This window comes from Lepidothrix coronata, unplaced genomic scaffold, assembly GCF_001604755.1.
Source record: "Lepidothrix coronata isolate B3197 unplaced genomic scaffold, Lepidothrix_coronata-1.0 Scaffold73, whole genome shotgun sequence".
NCBI lineage: Eukaryota > Metazoa > Chordata > Aves > Passeriformes > Pipridae > Lepidothrix > Lepidothrix coronata.
Genome location: NW_016690253.1, coordinates 3,993,489 through 4,009,998, shown reverse-complemented (window position 1 = coordinate 4,009,998; position 16,510 = coordinate 3,993,489). Strand labels below are relative to the sequence as shown.

At 59.0% G+C, this 16,510-nt stretch overlaps 1 protein-coding gene across 2 annotated transcripts in view; it reads right to left on the bottom strand.

The window, feature by feature from the left end:
- Positions 1-10,248: 10,248 nt before the first annotated feature.
- Positions 10,249-16,510, bottom strand: part of EFNB1 (ephrin B1) — a 50,778-nt gene continuing 44,516 nt past the window's right edge. Inside the window, exons 4-6 of one of the 2 annotated variants that reach the window (XM_017819289.1) lie at positions 15,774-15,902; positions 14,486-14,790; positions 10,249-14,150 (exon numbers count right to left, since the gene is read on the bottom strand). In XM_017819289.1, the coding sequence (XP_017674778.1) occupies positions 13,944-14,150; positions 14,486-14,790; positions 15,774-15,902 (641 nt within the window). In that variant the 3' untranslated portion in view covers positions 10,249-13,943. Of the gene's footprint in view, positions 14,791-15,773; positions 15,903-16,510 lie in introns of both variants that reach the window. The other variant, XM_017819291.1, reaches the window with a different exon arrangement.

The window sequence follows — 16,510 nt, the reverse complement described above, 5'->3', positions numbered from 1 at the left end:
CCCTGGAGGGGTCTAAAAGCCCTGTGGATGTGCCACTTGGGGACATGGGTGAGGGGTGGCCTGGGCAGTGCTGGGGAATGGTTGGACTCAATGACCTGGGAGGGCTTTTCCCTCAGGTGACCCACGTTTGGATGCAGCCAAGGCGCCAGCCCCGGAACACTCACCTTCATTTGCTTGGGCAAAACAGATTATGGAAATTTACTTTTTATAGCTACGAAGTTGAAGGATTTTCTGACCACAGGCAGCAAAAATCCCCTTAATGAAGCCCCAGAGCTCTCCAGGGCTTTGGGAAGAGCTCTGGCCCCCGGCCCCCCTTCTCCACTTGAAGCATTGTTTCTGTCTTCAGTCTCCTGCCAAGAATCTCTTCAGCTCTGCAGCTGGATTTGATACAGGGGTGGGGAGAGGAGCTTAATCACAGCAATAAAGAGAGAAGCTGTTCTGGGGGAGTCTTTCAAGAAGCCGGGTTGAAAGAGTCCCCGAGAGTGAAGGGGCTCCCAGTTGCACTGCCCAAGATGGGGGAAAAAGAAACCACCACAGAAAGGCCAAACAAAACCTCTCCCAGGCCTTTGCTGCCTCTAATTTATCCCAGTCCCCGGATTAAAAGTAGGTCATTAAAGCGGCTGCGGGAAGGGGTGAGGGCAGCCCTGCCCGTGGCACTGAGAGGGTGGTAAATCACAGCCCTGGCCCCACCAAGGCTCCTGCTGCCTGGAGAGGAGCCCAATTCCCAGCCGGATCTCAGGGGCACCAAAGCAGCCCTGAGCCCTGGGAGAAGGGACAGAGCAGGCACAGCAAACCCAACCCCCAGCACCCACTGCAGAGGATCAGGAGGATGGGGAGACAGAGGGATCAGCTGGAATTGAGCTAGGGAAGCAGGACAAGGAAACAAATGATTTCCAGCTCAAATTAACTCCTGCTGTTCAGCTTCAGAGTTGCCAGGCAGGTGGAACATCATCCAGGACCAGCAGGACCCAAACCCTGGAGCATCTGGATGGGACCCTCTCTCCTGCCCCCAAAAGTGCTGGGGGACCAGGGCTGCTCTCCCTGCAGCCTCCAGTCCCTCTCTCCCAGCTCTGTGCAGCCTCTCCTGAGTTTTGCCTGTGTCCATACTGCCCGGAGGGTACCAGTTGAGACCCATGCCAGCATCCTGCTCTGCTGCCACCCATCCTGGGAGCAGGACCCCGGTGCCAGCAGGAGAGAGGGACCAAGGGTGACAATAGAGCAGCACGTGGCTGTACCTTGTTCATTATTGCCACCAGAATTCTTGTGCTCCGGGAAGGATTGTGACACCTCTGCAGCTTGAAAAAGCCAAGAAGGAATATATTCCCCATGGTCCCTGTGGTGGGGAATGGCACCTTCCCTGCAGGTGGCTGTCCAGGAGCAGAGAGCAGCACCAGGGGCTTGGTGGCCACACAGAGAGCAAGTCACAGCTCTGCTTCTCCCGTGATGAGCAGCATCCCAGAAAGCCCTGAAGGGAGAGGAGAGCGGGGGGAGCTCAGCCCCAGCTCCCTGCTAGAAATAATAGTAATAATAATAATAATAATAATAATAAAAGACCTGTTTGCCTCAGCCACAGAAGGAAGTGCCTGTTGGATGTCACTGGCTGCAGCTCCCAGAGCCCAGCCTCGCTCTGTGGAGCCGTGGGGAGCGCGGGAGAGGCTGAGATTCCCCATAACACTTATTCCAGTGAGCACGAAGCTGGGTGAGGTGCAGGAGCTGTCACATCCTCCAGGGCTGCTCCAGGTCTCTCAGCCTTGTCACCGCACACTCTGGCCTCAAACTCCCGGTGAGCTCCAAGATTTTTGGGGTTGCTGGATCTCAGCAGGGACTTGGGGACCTGTGGCGGTGGCACATCTTCAAGGCTCAGCCTCAGGATCAGACCCACTAGCAGAAGGACTGAGGTTCCACAGCACGGATGGGGACCACGGAATGGGGTGTCCATGCAGGAACATCCTGCTCGTCACCTCACACAGGGATGTGAGGGGGCTGCCACTATGTGCACTGGTTCATTGAGGTCCTGAGCTCCTGGGACACGGGACAATGGGGGACACAGTGGGGGCAACGTCGCCTCACCAGCCTCCAGAATCCTCTGCCAAGGGGAGACTCAGCCAGGCTGCAGCAGGACTGTGTCCTTCCCACACTGCTCTGCCTTCTCTCTCCCCCTTGAAGAGGGGCCTGAGCAGGGAGGAGAGTGCCCAGCAAAGCTGGGGTCACCCTGTCCTGGGGCACAATCACCCCCGAATTCCTCCCCAGCAATGGCAAGAGGACCCAGCCCCCCACTCTATCCTGGTGCACGTGCAAGACATTCCAGGTGGGGAGATGGGGTCCCACCCACTCCAAACCAGGCTGAATCCTGTCGGCTTCCAGGTGGCCGAGCTGCCAGCCAAGGAGGATGCTGAGAGCTGCAGGACCCTTCTGCTCTTCCCGGAAGGAACCCGCAGCCTCCCACCAGGCACGAGCATTTGGAGGCCGAGGAGGAGGAGCGCTGTGGGGGCTCTCCATGCCCACAGCACCCGCTGCCATCCCCCTGTCCCCGCTGTGGGGGACACAGCTCCTTCCCACTGCCTTTCCCGTCCCCTGCCAGCTGATGGCTTGTCCTGTGGCCAGCGGGACGGAGCTGCCTCCAATGCATGTTTTATGCCAGCACTGTGGTCAAGTCCAGCCTGGCACTGGAGATCTTCAGCTGGCCACGAGCATCCCCTGCACTGCTCCAGCTCCTGCCACCCGCTTGGGGCTGGAGGATGTGGGGACAGGGAGGATGGAAATGGCTACAAACGCTCTCCTGCACCTCGAACAGTTTGGAGGTGTCCCTACCCCAATCTGGGGGGTTGATCTCCACCTTGCTCTGGGTTCTCTCTGGCCCAGAGCCATACCAGGCTCTCTAGGCCCCAATGCTGTGGCAGTGCCAACAAGAGTGAGGCAGAGCCGGCTCCGCTGGCGCCGCGGATCCTGGGCAGCCGGACTTGTCACCCACGGCACAAAAGCAATTAAAAGTTGCACACAGAGGCCACAGTGAAGAATGAGGGCACGCAGCCGTGTCACCACCGCGCGTTCACGCCTGTCACACCAGCCCAGCCGGTCCCGGGGATGCAGCCGGCACAGGGATGCTGGGGAGGTGCTGGTCCGGCAGGGCCCGGGTCTGGGAAGCAGTCAGGAGCAGGGAAAAGGAGGCCTTGGACAGGCAGAGCTTCCTCTCCCACCATCCTCTCCCTCAGCCAGGCTCGGTGCTCCCAGCACATCAGGCCAGTGACCGGCAGAGCATCCGCGGTGACCGTCACAGCGTCCCCCTGGAAAACCCCGGGACGCGGAGCAGCCGGGCAGGGCGATGCACACCCCTGTCCTGCCGAGCCGCACACGCGGGGGGTGTCCACGGGGGGGGCTCAGTCCCTGCAGCGGCACAGCCCATTGTATAACATGGCCGGGCCGTCAGGACACATCTCATCATCCACACGGCCGCTTTCCCGCGGGAGCCGCCGGCTCCAGCTGCCAGGACACATTAGGCAGCTCTGCCCGCCCCGCCGAGCCGGGCTCAGGGTGGGCAGAGACAGAGTAGGGGGGGGGAAGAGGGCAGGGGGAAGGGCTCAGCTCACAAGGAACCCCCTGTTTGCTCCCCATGGAGCATCACCCGCATCCAGCCCAGAATCAACATGGAATCCTGGAATCATTTAGATTGGAAAAGATCATCAAGATCTGAGCAGCCCCCTGAGGAGAGGGTGGGTTGGGGGTGGAGTGGGATGCATCTCTAGGGATCCCCATCCCCATGACCCCACAGCCTGCCCCCAGCTTCACTGCTACAAAATACTCCCAGACAGGACACACCCACACTAAAAACCCTAAAACACACATCCAAAAAAAACAACCGACCACCCCACAAGGATCCATCCATGGGAAGTGAGACCCCAGAACCCTTTTCCTGCTGGTGCGTAATGGGACAGTGCTGGAGAAAACCCACCACAACAAAACCTGTGAAAATAATGGATTTGGGGTTTCCTTCAGACAGCAAATAATAACAAAATCAAGTCATTTCAAGGATCCCGGAGCAAACAAGAAACACCACAAAAGCAAACGCGTGGTCTGCATGAGGATAAACAAACAATCCCATGTTAAACAGAGCCAGAGGAAAGGCCAAGTTTGTTTGGGAATGGAGAATTAGGTTGGAAAAAATGTTTTTAAAATTGTTCCCTATAGTTTCACCTGATCTCACAGCTCTGACTCCAAAGGCAAAGTCAAAATATTTGATTTAAAAAATGTCAAAGTGAGACATTTTTATATTTTTAAAAATCCATTCTTTTGGCCCCAAACCCAGAATGAATGAATAGTTCAGGCTGGTCCAAAACTGCATATTTTTGTCGAGCACAGCATTAATCGGACACGTTTCACCCCACTCTGGTAGAAACAAAGGGGCCGCGTTGGAGCTGCTTCCAACTTTGGCGCTGGAAAAGGGAGCCGGACACAGGACACCGGCCAGGACACCAGGCACGTCCCTCAGCAGGGAGGCGGGTGGGGACACGGTGAAGAGGGAAATGTTAATATACGTGACTTATAGGGCAAAAACATTCCTTTAAAAACCTTCCCCGGTGGGGAAGGGATCCTTTCGCAGATGGAGGGTGAGAGCCAAACATCCCCAGATCCCCCACTAGGGCTGCCCCAGCACCTCCCAGCTCTGGAGTGATGCTGGAGCATTCCCAGCTGCCTGGTCCTGCTGGGGAGAGTGGCAGGATGAATCCCACATGGCTGAAGAGCCTCTTGCTCCCGCCGGAATCCCACCTGCAGCACACGATGCTGGAGACCGGAGGGAGCGGGGCTCCACAGCCGAGGTGCCCACCCTGGCTGGGACCACCCCATCGCCAGTGGGAACGGCCCCGGTGCAGTCAGGATGGTCCAAAGCACCCAGCTGCAAGGCGTGGGTCTCCAGCTTCCCTTGCTCCACAGGTTTCGCTCTCCCTGGGCTCGCAGGACCCCTCCATGCCCCAGCAGGATGGTGAGGACACGGCCAGTGCCACCTCCCGCCCGTCCCGCCGGGGGCACGGGGCCTCCCCCGGCTCCGGCCGCCTCCGCGCATGGCTGCACTCCCTGAAAGGGCCTTTCTCTCCCATTCAGGGCAGGATTCTCCCGGCCGTCCCTCCTGCAGCCGGGCGTGCCCCGGGATGAGCGCAGGGGGCGCGGAGAGCATCCCGGGGCAGCGCAGGGCTGAGACCCGTCGCCGGTGCTCGGGAGCCTTTTGGGCTCCTGATGAGCCTTTTCGGCTCCCGCCGAGCCCCCCCCGGCCCAGCCCAGGCTTATCTTCCCCGTTTATTAGGAGCTAATTACCCCTCTATTGGTTTGGGGAAGGCTAGCGGGATTTCTGGAGGCTCAGCCTTCATTAACCCTTCTCCCCCGGGCTGGGACAATTTCCGGGTGACCCGCGGGGCCGCAGACACTGGGGCTTTGTTCGGCTGCGCGGCTGCCGGGATATCGCCGGGATATCGCCGGGATATCGCCTTACGTGCCACGCTCCGGCCCCTCTCCAGCGTCCAAGAGCAGCAAAGCCCAGCAGGCACCGGGATTATTGTTGGAAGTCCAGGGAGGGCGAGGAGAGGTGTCAGGCTCTGGCAGGGCTGTGGTCAGAGGTTCATGGGGGGGACCTCGCCGGGCGGAGGTGGGAGGGCCACCCCCGTGGAGACCCAGTAGTGTGCCTCTGCCTGCCCAGAGCCGACTTCTCCCGCCAGGATGAAGCTCGGCCCTTCCCATCCATCCCCTGGGAAACCTCTTCCCCTCGACGTGCCCCCCCCCCAGCCTGGCCTGTTAAACCCATAATTAATGGCTGATCCTGATTTACATTAAACAGTGGGAAGCCACAGTTCATCCTGCATCCTCCTCACGAGCTGCTCTCTCATTTACAGCCAGTCCAAAGTCATGATACAGGGATGGATGCTGCCATCCTTCCAAGTTCCTGCAGCCCCAGGCACTGGTGGGGGGGGACTGGGCCTTGGCACATCTACAGCTGCTGGAACACCAGGGGTTCCCACAGGGGACAGCGGCCATGGGAGCCCAACACTCCTTCAGCTCCAAGGGCCATTTTTCCAACGGCTGGGGCTGGGGTGGCAGGAAAGCTCCTGGAGCTTTCCTCTCATTGATGCAAAGGGAAATAACCTCACAGGCAGCTGCCTCTGTGATCCAGCTGCCGTTTCACCCACCCGTTCATCTCCCCAGATGTTCCCTGTACCCCCCCACCTCCATCTGCCCCTGGAGAAGCCCACTCCAGCTGGGACACCTCCTGGGCACCTGGAGAAGCCCTTGGCCTCCTGCTGCCGGCCAGGTCTGGCACCCCATGGCACCCTATTCCCTGGCCCAGGCCTCAGGAAGGATCCCACACAGCTCCCAGCAGGATTCAGGGCTTTTTCCTGGCCACCAGACACCAGCTGGGCCACGACCCACCTGAGCTCCCCCTGCCCCGGGTGGAGGAGAGCAAAGCCCCCCCAGCCCCTGCCCTTTGGAGTCACAGGCTCACTTTTCCTCCTGGCTCAGCTTCCTTACAAAGAGCTCAGAGCCACAGCAAGAGCCAATTTCCAGCAGGAACCTGGCTCTGGGCTCACTCGGGAGGATTACACCAGGCTGCAGGAATTAGGGGGGGAGCTCGGCTGAAACCGAAGCCTTGCTTGGACCTTCCCAGCTGGGGCAGCTCCAAGGCTGGAGGTGATCCCTGGGATGGGGACAGGAGCTGCAGGAGACCCAGCAGGATCACCCCAATGCACAGCTTTGTCCCAGCTGTGCCCAAATCCCATCCCTGCACTCCCATCCATGGCCCTGAGGACACGGAATGGGCAGGAAGGCTCAAGCACATCCCTCCATGGGATAGGATGAAGTGATGGGTGCCCGGATCACACCATTCCCAGGACATGTCCACCCTGCAGTCACAGTGTCCTCATTACCCTGTGCTCCAGGGACAGGGGAGAGGGACAGAGCAACCAAAGAAATGGGGTAACCCCCCAGTGAGATTCTGAGCTGGCTCAGAGGCAGGAGAACCCCCTGTCGGTGTCCCAGGATTGCTGAGAGCCAGGACACCCCAATCCCAGTGGGGTCAAAGGCTGGCTCAGAGGCAGGACCCCCCCAGCTCGGCTCCTGGGGTGGCCCCTGCACCAGTATTTCCCATTTTCCTCTCACCGAGAAGGAAAATCTCTGTTTTTCCTTCAGACCCCATTCCAGCAGCCAGGGGACCCTCTCCAAGGGTTGTGTTTCAGGAACATTAAAACCTTGCACATAATTAACTGATGTTTGCTGTAGAGCTGTACTTGTGTTCATTCCTTCTTAACGAACAAAAAAACTACTGGATTTATCCTGAAGGTCCCTGTTTTGCTGGGAGAAAGCTTCCTCCTCATCCCTCCATGGCTTCCCAGCACGCTCCCAAGGGTCCCTTGACTTTCCCAGCCCTGCAACCTCTCCAGCCCAGCCCTTTCCTCGTGGTTATCCCACCAGGATACCCAAGGAGGTTGTTCACGGGCTGTGTGTGTCCCAGCTGGCTGACCAGGGAAAAGCCTTTTCAGGATGCTGGAAGCCCTGCCAGGGGAACAAGGCTGCATCCATCCCTCTGGCTCTGGGCCTGCCTGAGGAAAAACCTTGGCAGCACGTGAGTCCTTTCTCCGAGCACTTGAGCTCCGCCGGGTCGAGCTCCAGGGAACTGCGGGGCCTTTGTGCGAGCGGGGCTCAGCCCGGCCCTGCTCCGCCTCGGGCACAGATGGCTGCCCTGGCACAGGGACGGGGCTGGCAGCGGCACAGGAACACAGGGAGAGCGCTGGAGCCCGACCTGCTGCCGTGACAGCACCAGCCATGCTCTCTTCCTCCTCTTCCTCCTCCTCCTCCTCCTTCTTCCATCCCTTCCAGCGCCCAGCGCCGAGAGAGACCACCATCCGCATTCCCATCCCCATCCCATCCCCATCCCATCCCCATCCCCATCCCCGTGACAAACAGCCCCCCGGTGCATTCCCGTTATTGCTCTCATTACGGAGCCCGCGGGACTCGTTGCATTCCACGACAGCCTAATGGATCTTCCAGGCTCCTCTCCGTGGAAACCAGGTGCAGGCGAGCGGGTGGATGAGGCAGAAAGCCTGGCTGTGGGAAAAGCCCAGCGCCTCGACCAGGGGAACCTGTTAGTTATTTTGGATATACTGTGTGGAAAACAAGGATAAACTTCCCAATCCTGGCTGCCGCAGCTGGCCCAGCCAAGGCGATTTGAAGGAATTGCTGTTATTCAGCCCCTTACAGGCTGGGGGGGTTCAGATGCTCCCCTCGGAGCAGAAATGCTGGAGGAGGAGGCTGAGTGGACTGGGAAGGGTGGCTGGGTCTGGGAATGAGCTGCAGTGATGGGGGAATGGGGTGTGATATTGGAAGGGGAACTTGGGGTATGTTGCCCTGCTCACCCTCAGCCCAGCCGAGATCCAGGGAATCACAGTCAAGGCAGGGAGGAACAGGGGCTGGAGGCACTGGTGCTCCAGCTCTATCCCTGCTGCCTCCCAGGGCTGTTTATCCCTTGGATGGGCAGCAGCAACCACTGCTCAGGGCGGGGAGGGAAGCTCCAGGGATGGCAATACCTCGGCAGTGCTGGGAATAGGAGGGCAAGGGCAGGTGGAACTCCAGAGCACCCTGCCAGCACCAGTGCCCCCAGCACGGCCCCGGCACATGGAGCCAACCATCCGGGAACCCTGGGGGTGCCCCTGCCCTGTGCTCCCCACACTAGGGCTCATCCTGAGCCCCACAGCGGCCCTGGGTGGCCTGATGTCCCAGCTCCAGTCGAGCCTGGTCTCAAAGCAGAGCTGGGATTGCTGTGGATCTGTCATTCCCTGCCACCTCCAAGGTGCTTTGAGTTTCCCATCATTTAACCAGGTCATAAAGGTGCTTCCCATATGAGCTCCCCTTCCATGTGGGTGCCACCCTGGCCATGGCATGTGGCAGTAGCACCACTCCTAGTATCCCACCCCCTCAAAACGCTCCAGCTCTGCTGACCTGGCAGCTGCCCCACTCCTGAGTGGGATCTGGCCAAGGGTGAGTTAATAAACTCGACAGAAAGCTCCTTTATGTGAAATAATTAAAATAACTCCTCCATTCCTGATGGACATCCAAAACCATCAGCAGCTCTGCAGCTTTAATGAACTTTCCAGATCTGGAGGCTCTGGGGTAAGATCCTGCTGATCCCTCCCTGCCAGCCGGCCCTCAGGAGCGGAGCCACCGCGTGTCCTCGGCTCCCCATGTGCCCCATGGGCACAGGCACTGCAGCCTGACGTCCCCTCCCACCACAGCCACAGGTGAGGGTGCTCCCAAGCAAACCCTTCCCAGTCCAGGGGCTTCCACAGGACCTTGCACCAGGGTGGGATCACTGGGAGTGCGGAGGCTCCCAAAACTCCGTGTTTTGGGATGATGCAGCTCCGTTGCACCCCTGCCCTATGGAACCCCCCCTGCAGCAGCCTCAGGACACACGTGGAGCACCAGGAGCAATCCTGTGGGTCTGGCAGGGTCCACACCCCTGAGTCCATGTTGATCCCACCCGGAGCAGCCCCGGAGCAGGGGGGACCTGCCGCGTTCCTGCTCCTCAGCCGGGTGTGGGCTCCAGGAACCTGTTAAAGCACTTCTCCCTCCTCTGGCAGGTCCCGGCACGTTTGGCACTTACAGTTCTCCCTTCGGGCATCAGGGACCAGTGAAGCTGTTTAAAATTAAAAGTGTTATTTCATTCCCACTGGGATCAAAGCATGCAGAGAGGGAGGATTTTCAAACCAGCAAACCACATTTGAGCACCGCTGGTGCACCCAGGGCCCCCCCAGCTCGACCCCCATCCCGGCAGTCCCTGCTCGCTCTGGCAGACTCTTGGCATGGTCCCAGTGGCTCTGGTTGTGCCCAAGAACCAGCCCCTTGAGCCCAGGGTTTGTGCCCAAGGGGAGCTGGTGGCCTCAGAGGAGGGACAGAGCCATGGAATCAGAGTCATTTGGGCTAGAAAAGACCTTTAAGATCACTGAGTCCAACCATATCCATTGAGTACTCAACCATATCCATCCACATCCAATCCTAAAACCATTGAGTCCATCCAACCCTGAGTCCACGCTGCAAATATTGGACAAAAAACTCCAAGCTTTGCTGCTGACCAAACCAAACCCAACAGATCCCTCCAGGACATGCCAGTGAGGATCTGCACCAGCCAACTCTTCCCAGTTCTCTTCAGCCCAGGCTGTGGCTGTTCAAAACACAACCTGGGGCAGGAAAAAAGCACACAGGAGACAGCAGAGATTCCATAGGAAAAAAACCCTTTTATTTAACAATATATCAGGTTCCATCACGGCTCCATGGAGTTCAGCTGCCACAGAGCTGGTTACCGATGCCGATGATATGCTACTGGGAGGGAGAGCTGGGAGAAGGTGAAAGGAATCAAACCGAGGAACATGACACGAAGAAAGAAAATCTGCGGTGCCAGGGAGCGCGGCCGAGGGGATCCCGGCACCACCGGAGCCCCACCGGGAGCCCAGGAGGATCAACCAGAGCGGGGATGCCGAGGCCTGATCCGGGATGTGCCCCTGCCCGGGAGCAGCTGCTCCCTGAGGAGGTGCTGGCACAGAGGGGCGTCGTTCCCTCCGTGCCCGGCATCCCAAACCATTCCCGCATGACCAAAGCCCCATCCCGTGTGCCCCACACAGGCACCGGCCGCATCCGGGCTCCAGGCCCACATCCACCTCTCGGCTAACGGCAGCGGAGGATGGACAAGGGAACCGGCAGCCCGGATGCTCCGGTGAGGCCGTGGCACAGGGCTGGGCAGCAGCCCCGCGGCTGGTTGATCGTGGGGACAGTCCCCCCTCGGGACACGGGACGGATGTGACGCTGTGGGATGTGGACGTGGTCACAGCTCTGAAATGTGGGAGCATGGTGCGGATGTGCTGGTGTGAGGCACTGCTGGGATGCAGGGAGGGACGTCCATCCCTGCTCCAGTGCCTCTGAATCCTTCAAGGACCCCTCTGTCAATATAATGCAGATCCCAGTCCAGCTCCTGTGAGCCACTGGGAGGACTGGGAGCTCTCAGCTGCCTTCCGGCTGCCCACAGGGAAGTGCCAGGCATGCCAGTGACACCAGAGGTGGCTCTGGTGGGCACGGCCACCTCCCTGTGGGCAGGGACCCAAGGTGGGCAGGGCTGAGGAGGAACAACCCGGCCCGGGCACCAAGCAGAGACGAGGCTACGGTGTGCTGGCAGTTGGCAGATGGAAAATAGGGATAGCTGGGAAAGGAATCTGCACCAGGAGCAGCTCCACAGGCCTGGAAAAGCAGAGCAGGATCTCAGGATGTTGCACTGAGTTCTGCATCCCCAGGTTGGGTTTTTTTTGGTTAAAGATAAATAAGGAGATAAATTTGATGCTCCTTTAGGTCACCGTGTGTCATCGAGTCTCTGCCCGTGCCCAGGTCGGGGCTCAAAGCTCTGCCCGGAACCAGGGCAGCCAGAAACTCACTGGGAATGAGCCAGGTCTGACCTGGAATCAATGGAATAGAATCCCAGACTCCCAGTTTCCCTCTCTGCTTGGAGCCCATCCGTTCCTGCATTATACTGAGGGCACAGCCCCCCAGTGCCGCCCCCCAGCAGCCCCCACACCAGCACAGCCCGTGGGCTCCAGCGCTGAGCACTATGACAATGTTTTACACCCGTTCTCGTGGTTAAAATTTCTTTTTTTTTCTTTTTTTTTTTTTTTTAAGTTCTCATTTTGTTTTTCTAAGAAAAAGCAACCAGAAAATAATTCGGAGTTTATACAAAACATCTTTACATTATTTCTTCCAAAAAAGACTAGTATTTACACAAACAAAACGGGGAGGAAACAAAAAAAAAAATTTAAAAAAAAAAGAAAAAAAAAAGAAAAAAGAAAAAATCAACCAAACTTCAATACTTTCCATGAAAAGAACCCGAGGGACACACTCCAATCCAGGACCCAGCAGCCTGAGGTGCTCGACAAAAACCAAGAGTTCTGATTTCACCCTTTCTTCACATATTTACAAGGTCTTCCAGCTGTTCCCAGCAGGAGCTGGACTGATGGGGACGTCAGCTGGGGATGGCCACTGTGGGAAGCCACCAGCACTGTCAGATCACTTTTACAACCCGTGGCCAGATTCCGTCCCATTGTCTGCAAAACCAAACCAAAACTACATTGTCCCTCTCCTGCCCCTCCACTCCGGCCGCTGCTCCCAAGGGATTCCACTGTCACTGTCACCACTGCCACCACCGCCCAGCCAGGGCTCTGCCACTTTGGGAACCACAGGCTGAGGTTTGGCAGACGGGAGAAGGAAAGGGGGATTTTTTTAAGACACAATTTTCTGGGATTTCCAAGAGCAGATCCCATTCCCCAGCAGGGAATGAATGGAGTGTCCTGGTGGGGATGGTTCCCGGGCCAGGGTGGGCAGCACTGGCACGGATGCCATGGAAAAGAGAGGGACGGAAGGTGCTACGTGGGGAAAAGCAGTGGAGGGACGGGGGGAACAGGGAGAGGGGCAGGGCAGGGAGGAGCACCCACTGCAGCTCATCCCTCCCTAGGGAAGCAGCTGGTTCGGGGCCCTGGAAACCAAATCACCTCGGGATGCTGAGGGCAGGAGGAGAGCTGGGACACCCTGCTCCGCTCCGGCCCCAATTCCTGCCTTAGAACACCACAAACCCAACAGTGTGACACCCCAGGATGCTCCCATCCCGCTGGGGGCCAAACCCCAGCGCAGCACCCGAGCCACCAGAACCCCCGAGTCACCGGACACCCCGAGCCATCGGGACCCCCGTCCCTGCTCTGCCCCCCCACCCCTGCCCACTCCTCGTCAAGGCACTTTAGCAGAGCAGCTCCCTCGCTCTTTGGGCACTTCCTAACACGGGATTCGGGGCCCTGGGGACAGGCGGGAACAGCCCAGGCGGAGCAGCCCTGCTGGCCCCACTCCTGCTCCCTGAGCAAAAGCAGCTACTGCTGGAAGGAAAAGAAAGTGAGGAAGGGGGGACAGCCAGAGGACAGGTGGGTGACAGGGCACAGCCAGCTCCACCATGCCCACTGGCATTGGCCACAGCGCCAGCAGGTCCCCCCAGGAAGAGGAAGCAGGGAATGATCCCACCAGAAAAGCTCAACCCTGTCCAGTGTTAGGCAGGAGATGGGCAAGGCAAGGGTGGGGGAGCCCGGGCTGTGGGACCCCAAGGAGGTGGCAGGACAAGGACACTCCTGTGCCAGGAGCAGGGTGGGGGGACAGGCATGGTAAAGGCTGGTCCCCAAAGCAGGTCTCACCAAGGGGCATGGAAAAGCCTTTGGCTCAGCTCCCAACTGAGCCAAGCCTGGTACTCCAGCCCCAAGCGCCGGCCTCCTCCTGATACCTCCGGCATGAGCTGTGGGTCGGGAACATTTGTTTTCCAGTTTTCCCTTCCAAGGACAACCTCCCACAGCATGCCCAGCTTGGGGGTTCTGCAGCTACCCCTGCCACCCCCTGCTTTGCTTCCAGCAGGCTCAGCTCCAGCCCAATGGAAACCCAAAGGCTTTTCTCCACAGTGGGATGCTCCGGAGGGGTCGGGAAGGGCTGCCGGGCCACAGCTGCTCCGCACGGGGCAGGAGGAGCCCCGGACCCTCACGCACTGAATGTTTGAGACAGGGTGTAGATAGAATATTTTTTTTTCTTTCTTTCTTTTTATAAAGAGACTAAAACAAGAGTCAACAGCTACGAACACAAAGGTTTCCAGGGGCAGCGGCGGGAGCGGGACGTGCCCCGGGGCCGGGGGGACGGCGTGCTGGAAGGAGGCGATGGCGTGTGCCCGAAGGCGGCGGGCCGGAGTCCCGCCCGGAATTCACAAAAATAAAAATGTTACAAAAAAATTAAAATAATTATAATAATAATAATAGTAGTAGTAGTAAATCGGGTTTGCCAGCTTCCTCCCTGCACAGTTGTCTGCATCTTGGCACCGTGGCAAAGCTTCCTCCTCCTCCTCCTCCTCCTCATCCCCCCTCGGCCGCTTGCTGCTCCTCGGACACGGCCCCGGCGTCGCTCCAGGCTCCCGGACCCCCGCGGCGCTGGCACACGGGCACTTCAGCAAGGACGGAGGGAAAATCCCAGAACGAAAAGGGGAGGTGGAGTTTCCGGGTTTGCCAGCGGTGTCCCGAGCACGGAAAGGCACGGCGCCTGCCCCCACGGCCGGCCACAGTCTGGAGAAGAAGAGGAGGAGGCTGAAGGCTCACCCTCGAGTCTCGGGATTACAAAAGCTGAGAACTACAAAACTAAATACAAAGGGGAGAATCAGCACGTGAGCGTGAGCCATCCGCTCCCCGGCGCAGCCCCGGCGCTGCCCCGCCGTGCCGGGGGGGTCGTTTCGCTTCCTCCCTCCGGCGCCAGCCCGGGGCGGGCCCCCGCGCCCGGCGCTCCCGCGCTCCTGCATCGGCCGTTCCCAGGCTGCTCCTCACACCTTGTAGTAAATGTTGGCTGGGCTCTGCGGGGGCATCTCCTGCACGATGTAGACGGGGTGCCCGTAGTCCCCGCTCACCTTCTCGTAGTGCGGGCAGTAGTTGTTCTCTGTAGTCCGTAAGGGGATGATGATGTCGCTGGGCTCCGAGCCCGCGTTCCCACTGCATTTCGGGCTGGCCAAGGTGCTGAGGGACAAGGCTGCGGCTCGCTGCTGCGTGTGCTTCCGGTGCCGCTTGCGGATCTTGATCAGGAGCACGACGAGGAAGATGATGATGAGGATGAAGATGACGCAGCCGGCACCGATGGCCGCGAACACGGCCACCTTGGAGCTCAGGAAGCCGTCGCTGGGACCTTGGGTCTCCTGGCCATCCTGGTTGACAGAGCCTGCAAGGCAAAGGGAGAGGGGATTCAGACCCTGCCAGGCAGCCAGTTCCGTGCTCTGTCCGTGCATGGATCACATATGTGGAGCAGGTGGACGAGTCATCCATTGGACCCCTCTCTGCCTCCCAAACTTAGCACATCTGTGCCTCCAGGGAGGGGAGCAGACCCCTCATCACCTTCCCACCCCAGTCAGACCAACACATCCCTGGGAAGGACTGGGCGGGACCCTGAGTATCCGCAGGGAGGGGAATCGTGTCCTCTCCCTCACTCCACATCACTGCTCCCCCTTTCCATCTGCCAGCCTATGGAGCAGAGCATTGCTTGTGTCCAGGTGACCATCAGCCTGCACCCTGGGAGCCCTTGCTCTCCAAAACCAGCCTGGATGTCCTGGTGAAAGTGGGCCCTGACACCCGGAGCCCCCCAATATCTGATTACTGACCCTCGGGCCAGGGCAGCCACAGCTCCCAAGGAGGGAGTGCTCAGCAGCTGATCCAGGTGGGAAGAAACAAACAACTCTTCCCTGCTCTGTCTGATTTCATTTTGCTCTCAGCGGGGTCAGGAACTGAGGAAACCATCTTCAAAGGGCTCTCACATGGGCTCGGCTCACAAACCCAAGGACCTCACCTCCTCCAAGCACTCTCAGATGTACAGTGAGGAACAGATGGGCAGCGAGGAGGAGGAGGAGGAGGAGGAAGAAGAGTGCTGAAACAGCACTTCCCTGCAAAGCTCCTGCCAGGAGCTGGGAAAACAAACCCAAGCTGCTCCACACCACAGTCAGGCTGTGCCAGGCCTGAGGGTCCCTGGGCTGGGGCAGGAGCTGCTGTGAGCAGCAGGGATGGCAGAGATGGGCACAATGCTCATGGGAAACCCATCCAGGTCCTTGATCCAGAGAGCCTGGTATCCCCTGGGATCCATGCAACAAGGCCAGCATCCTCCAGCTGTAAGACAGAGCCCCATCCCTCTGCAGGGGTCCCTGGGAAACCCACCCGGCTTGCCGGGCTCCTCCACCGCCGGGATCTTGCTGCGCGGGCTCTGCGTGACCATCTTCACCGTGTCGTCCGACTCCTTGCTCGGCCGACTCGTCGTCAGCTGCTCTGGGATCACCGCGTTTGGATCTGGGAAAGGGGAGGGGAGGGATGGATGAGAAACCTCAATTCAACCTGAATGGCAGCAGCTTGTTCTGCCCCTAAAGAACAACTGCCCCTAAATCCCAGCTGCTCCCACGGGGCACAGGAGTGATGGGAGATGCTGAGAGCAACCGAGCAAGGCTGAGCTGCTCCAGGGCTTGTGGGAAGCAGGTCCTCACCCTAATTCCCTGGTTTTCTCTTTTCGGAGCTCCTGTGCGTGGGCTGGGGCAGGTTTCTTGCTTGGGCAGGGGGAGGAAGGGAAGGGCAGGCAGGAGGCCAAGGCTGCAGCACAGCTTTGCCTGTTTATTATAAATATTGGCCCCAACGTGCAAACACAATAATGAGAAGCAGAATCGGGAGCTGCACATCTGAGTCGGGGCCGAAACGAGCCCAGGGCATGGCTGGGGCTGGGAGGCAGCTCAGCATGGGGAGCAGGAGCTCCAGGAGAAGAGCCCATGGTGTCCCACTGCCACCAGTGACAGCTGAGAGCTGCCAAGCCCAATCCCTGACCCCTGCCCAGCTCCAACCCCTCCTCGGATACCCGGGAAGTCACGAGGGCACTGCCTGTGCCAGCCCCTCCCCAAGGCACTCGCACA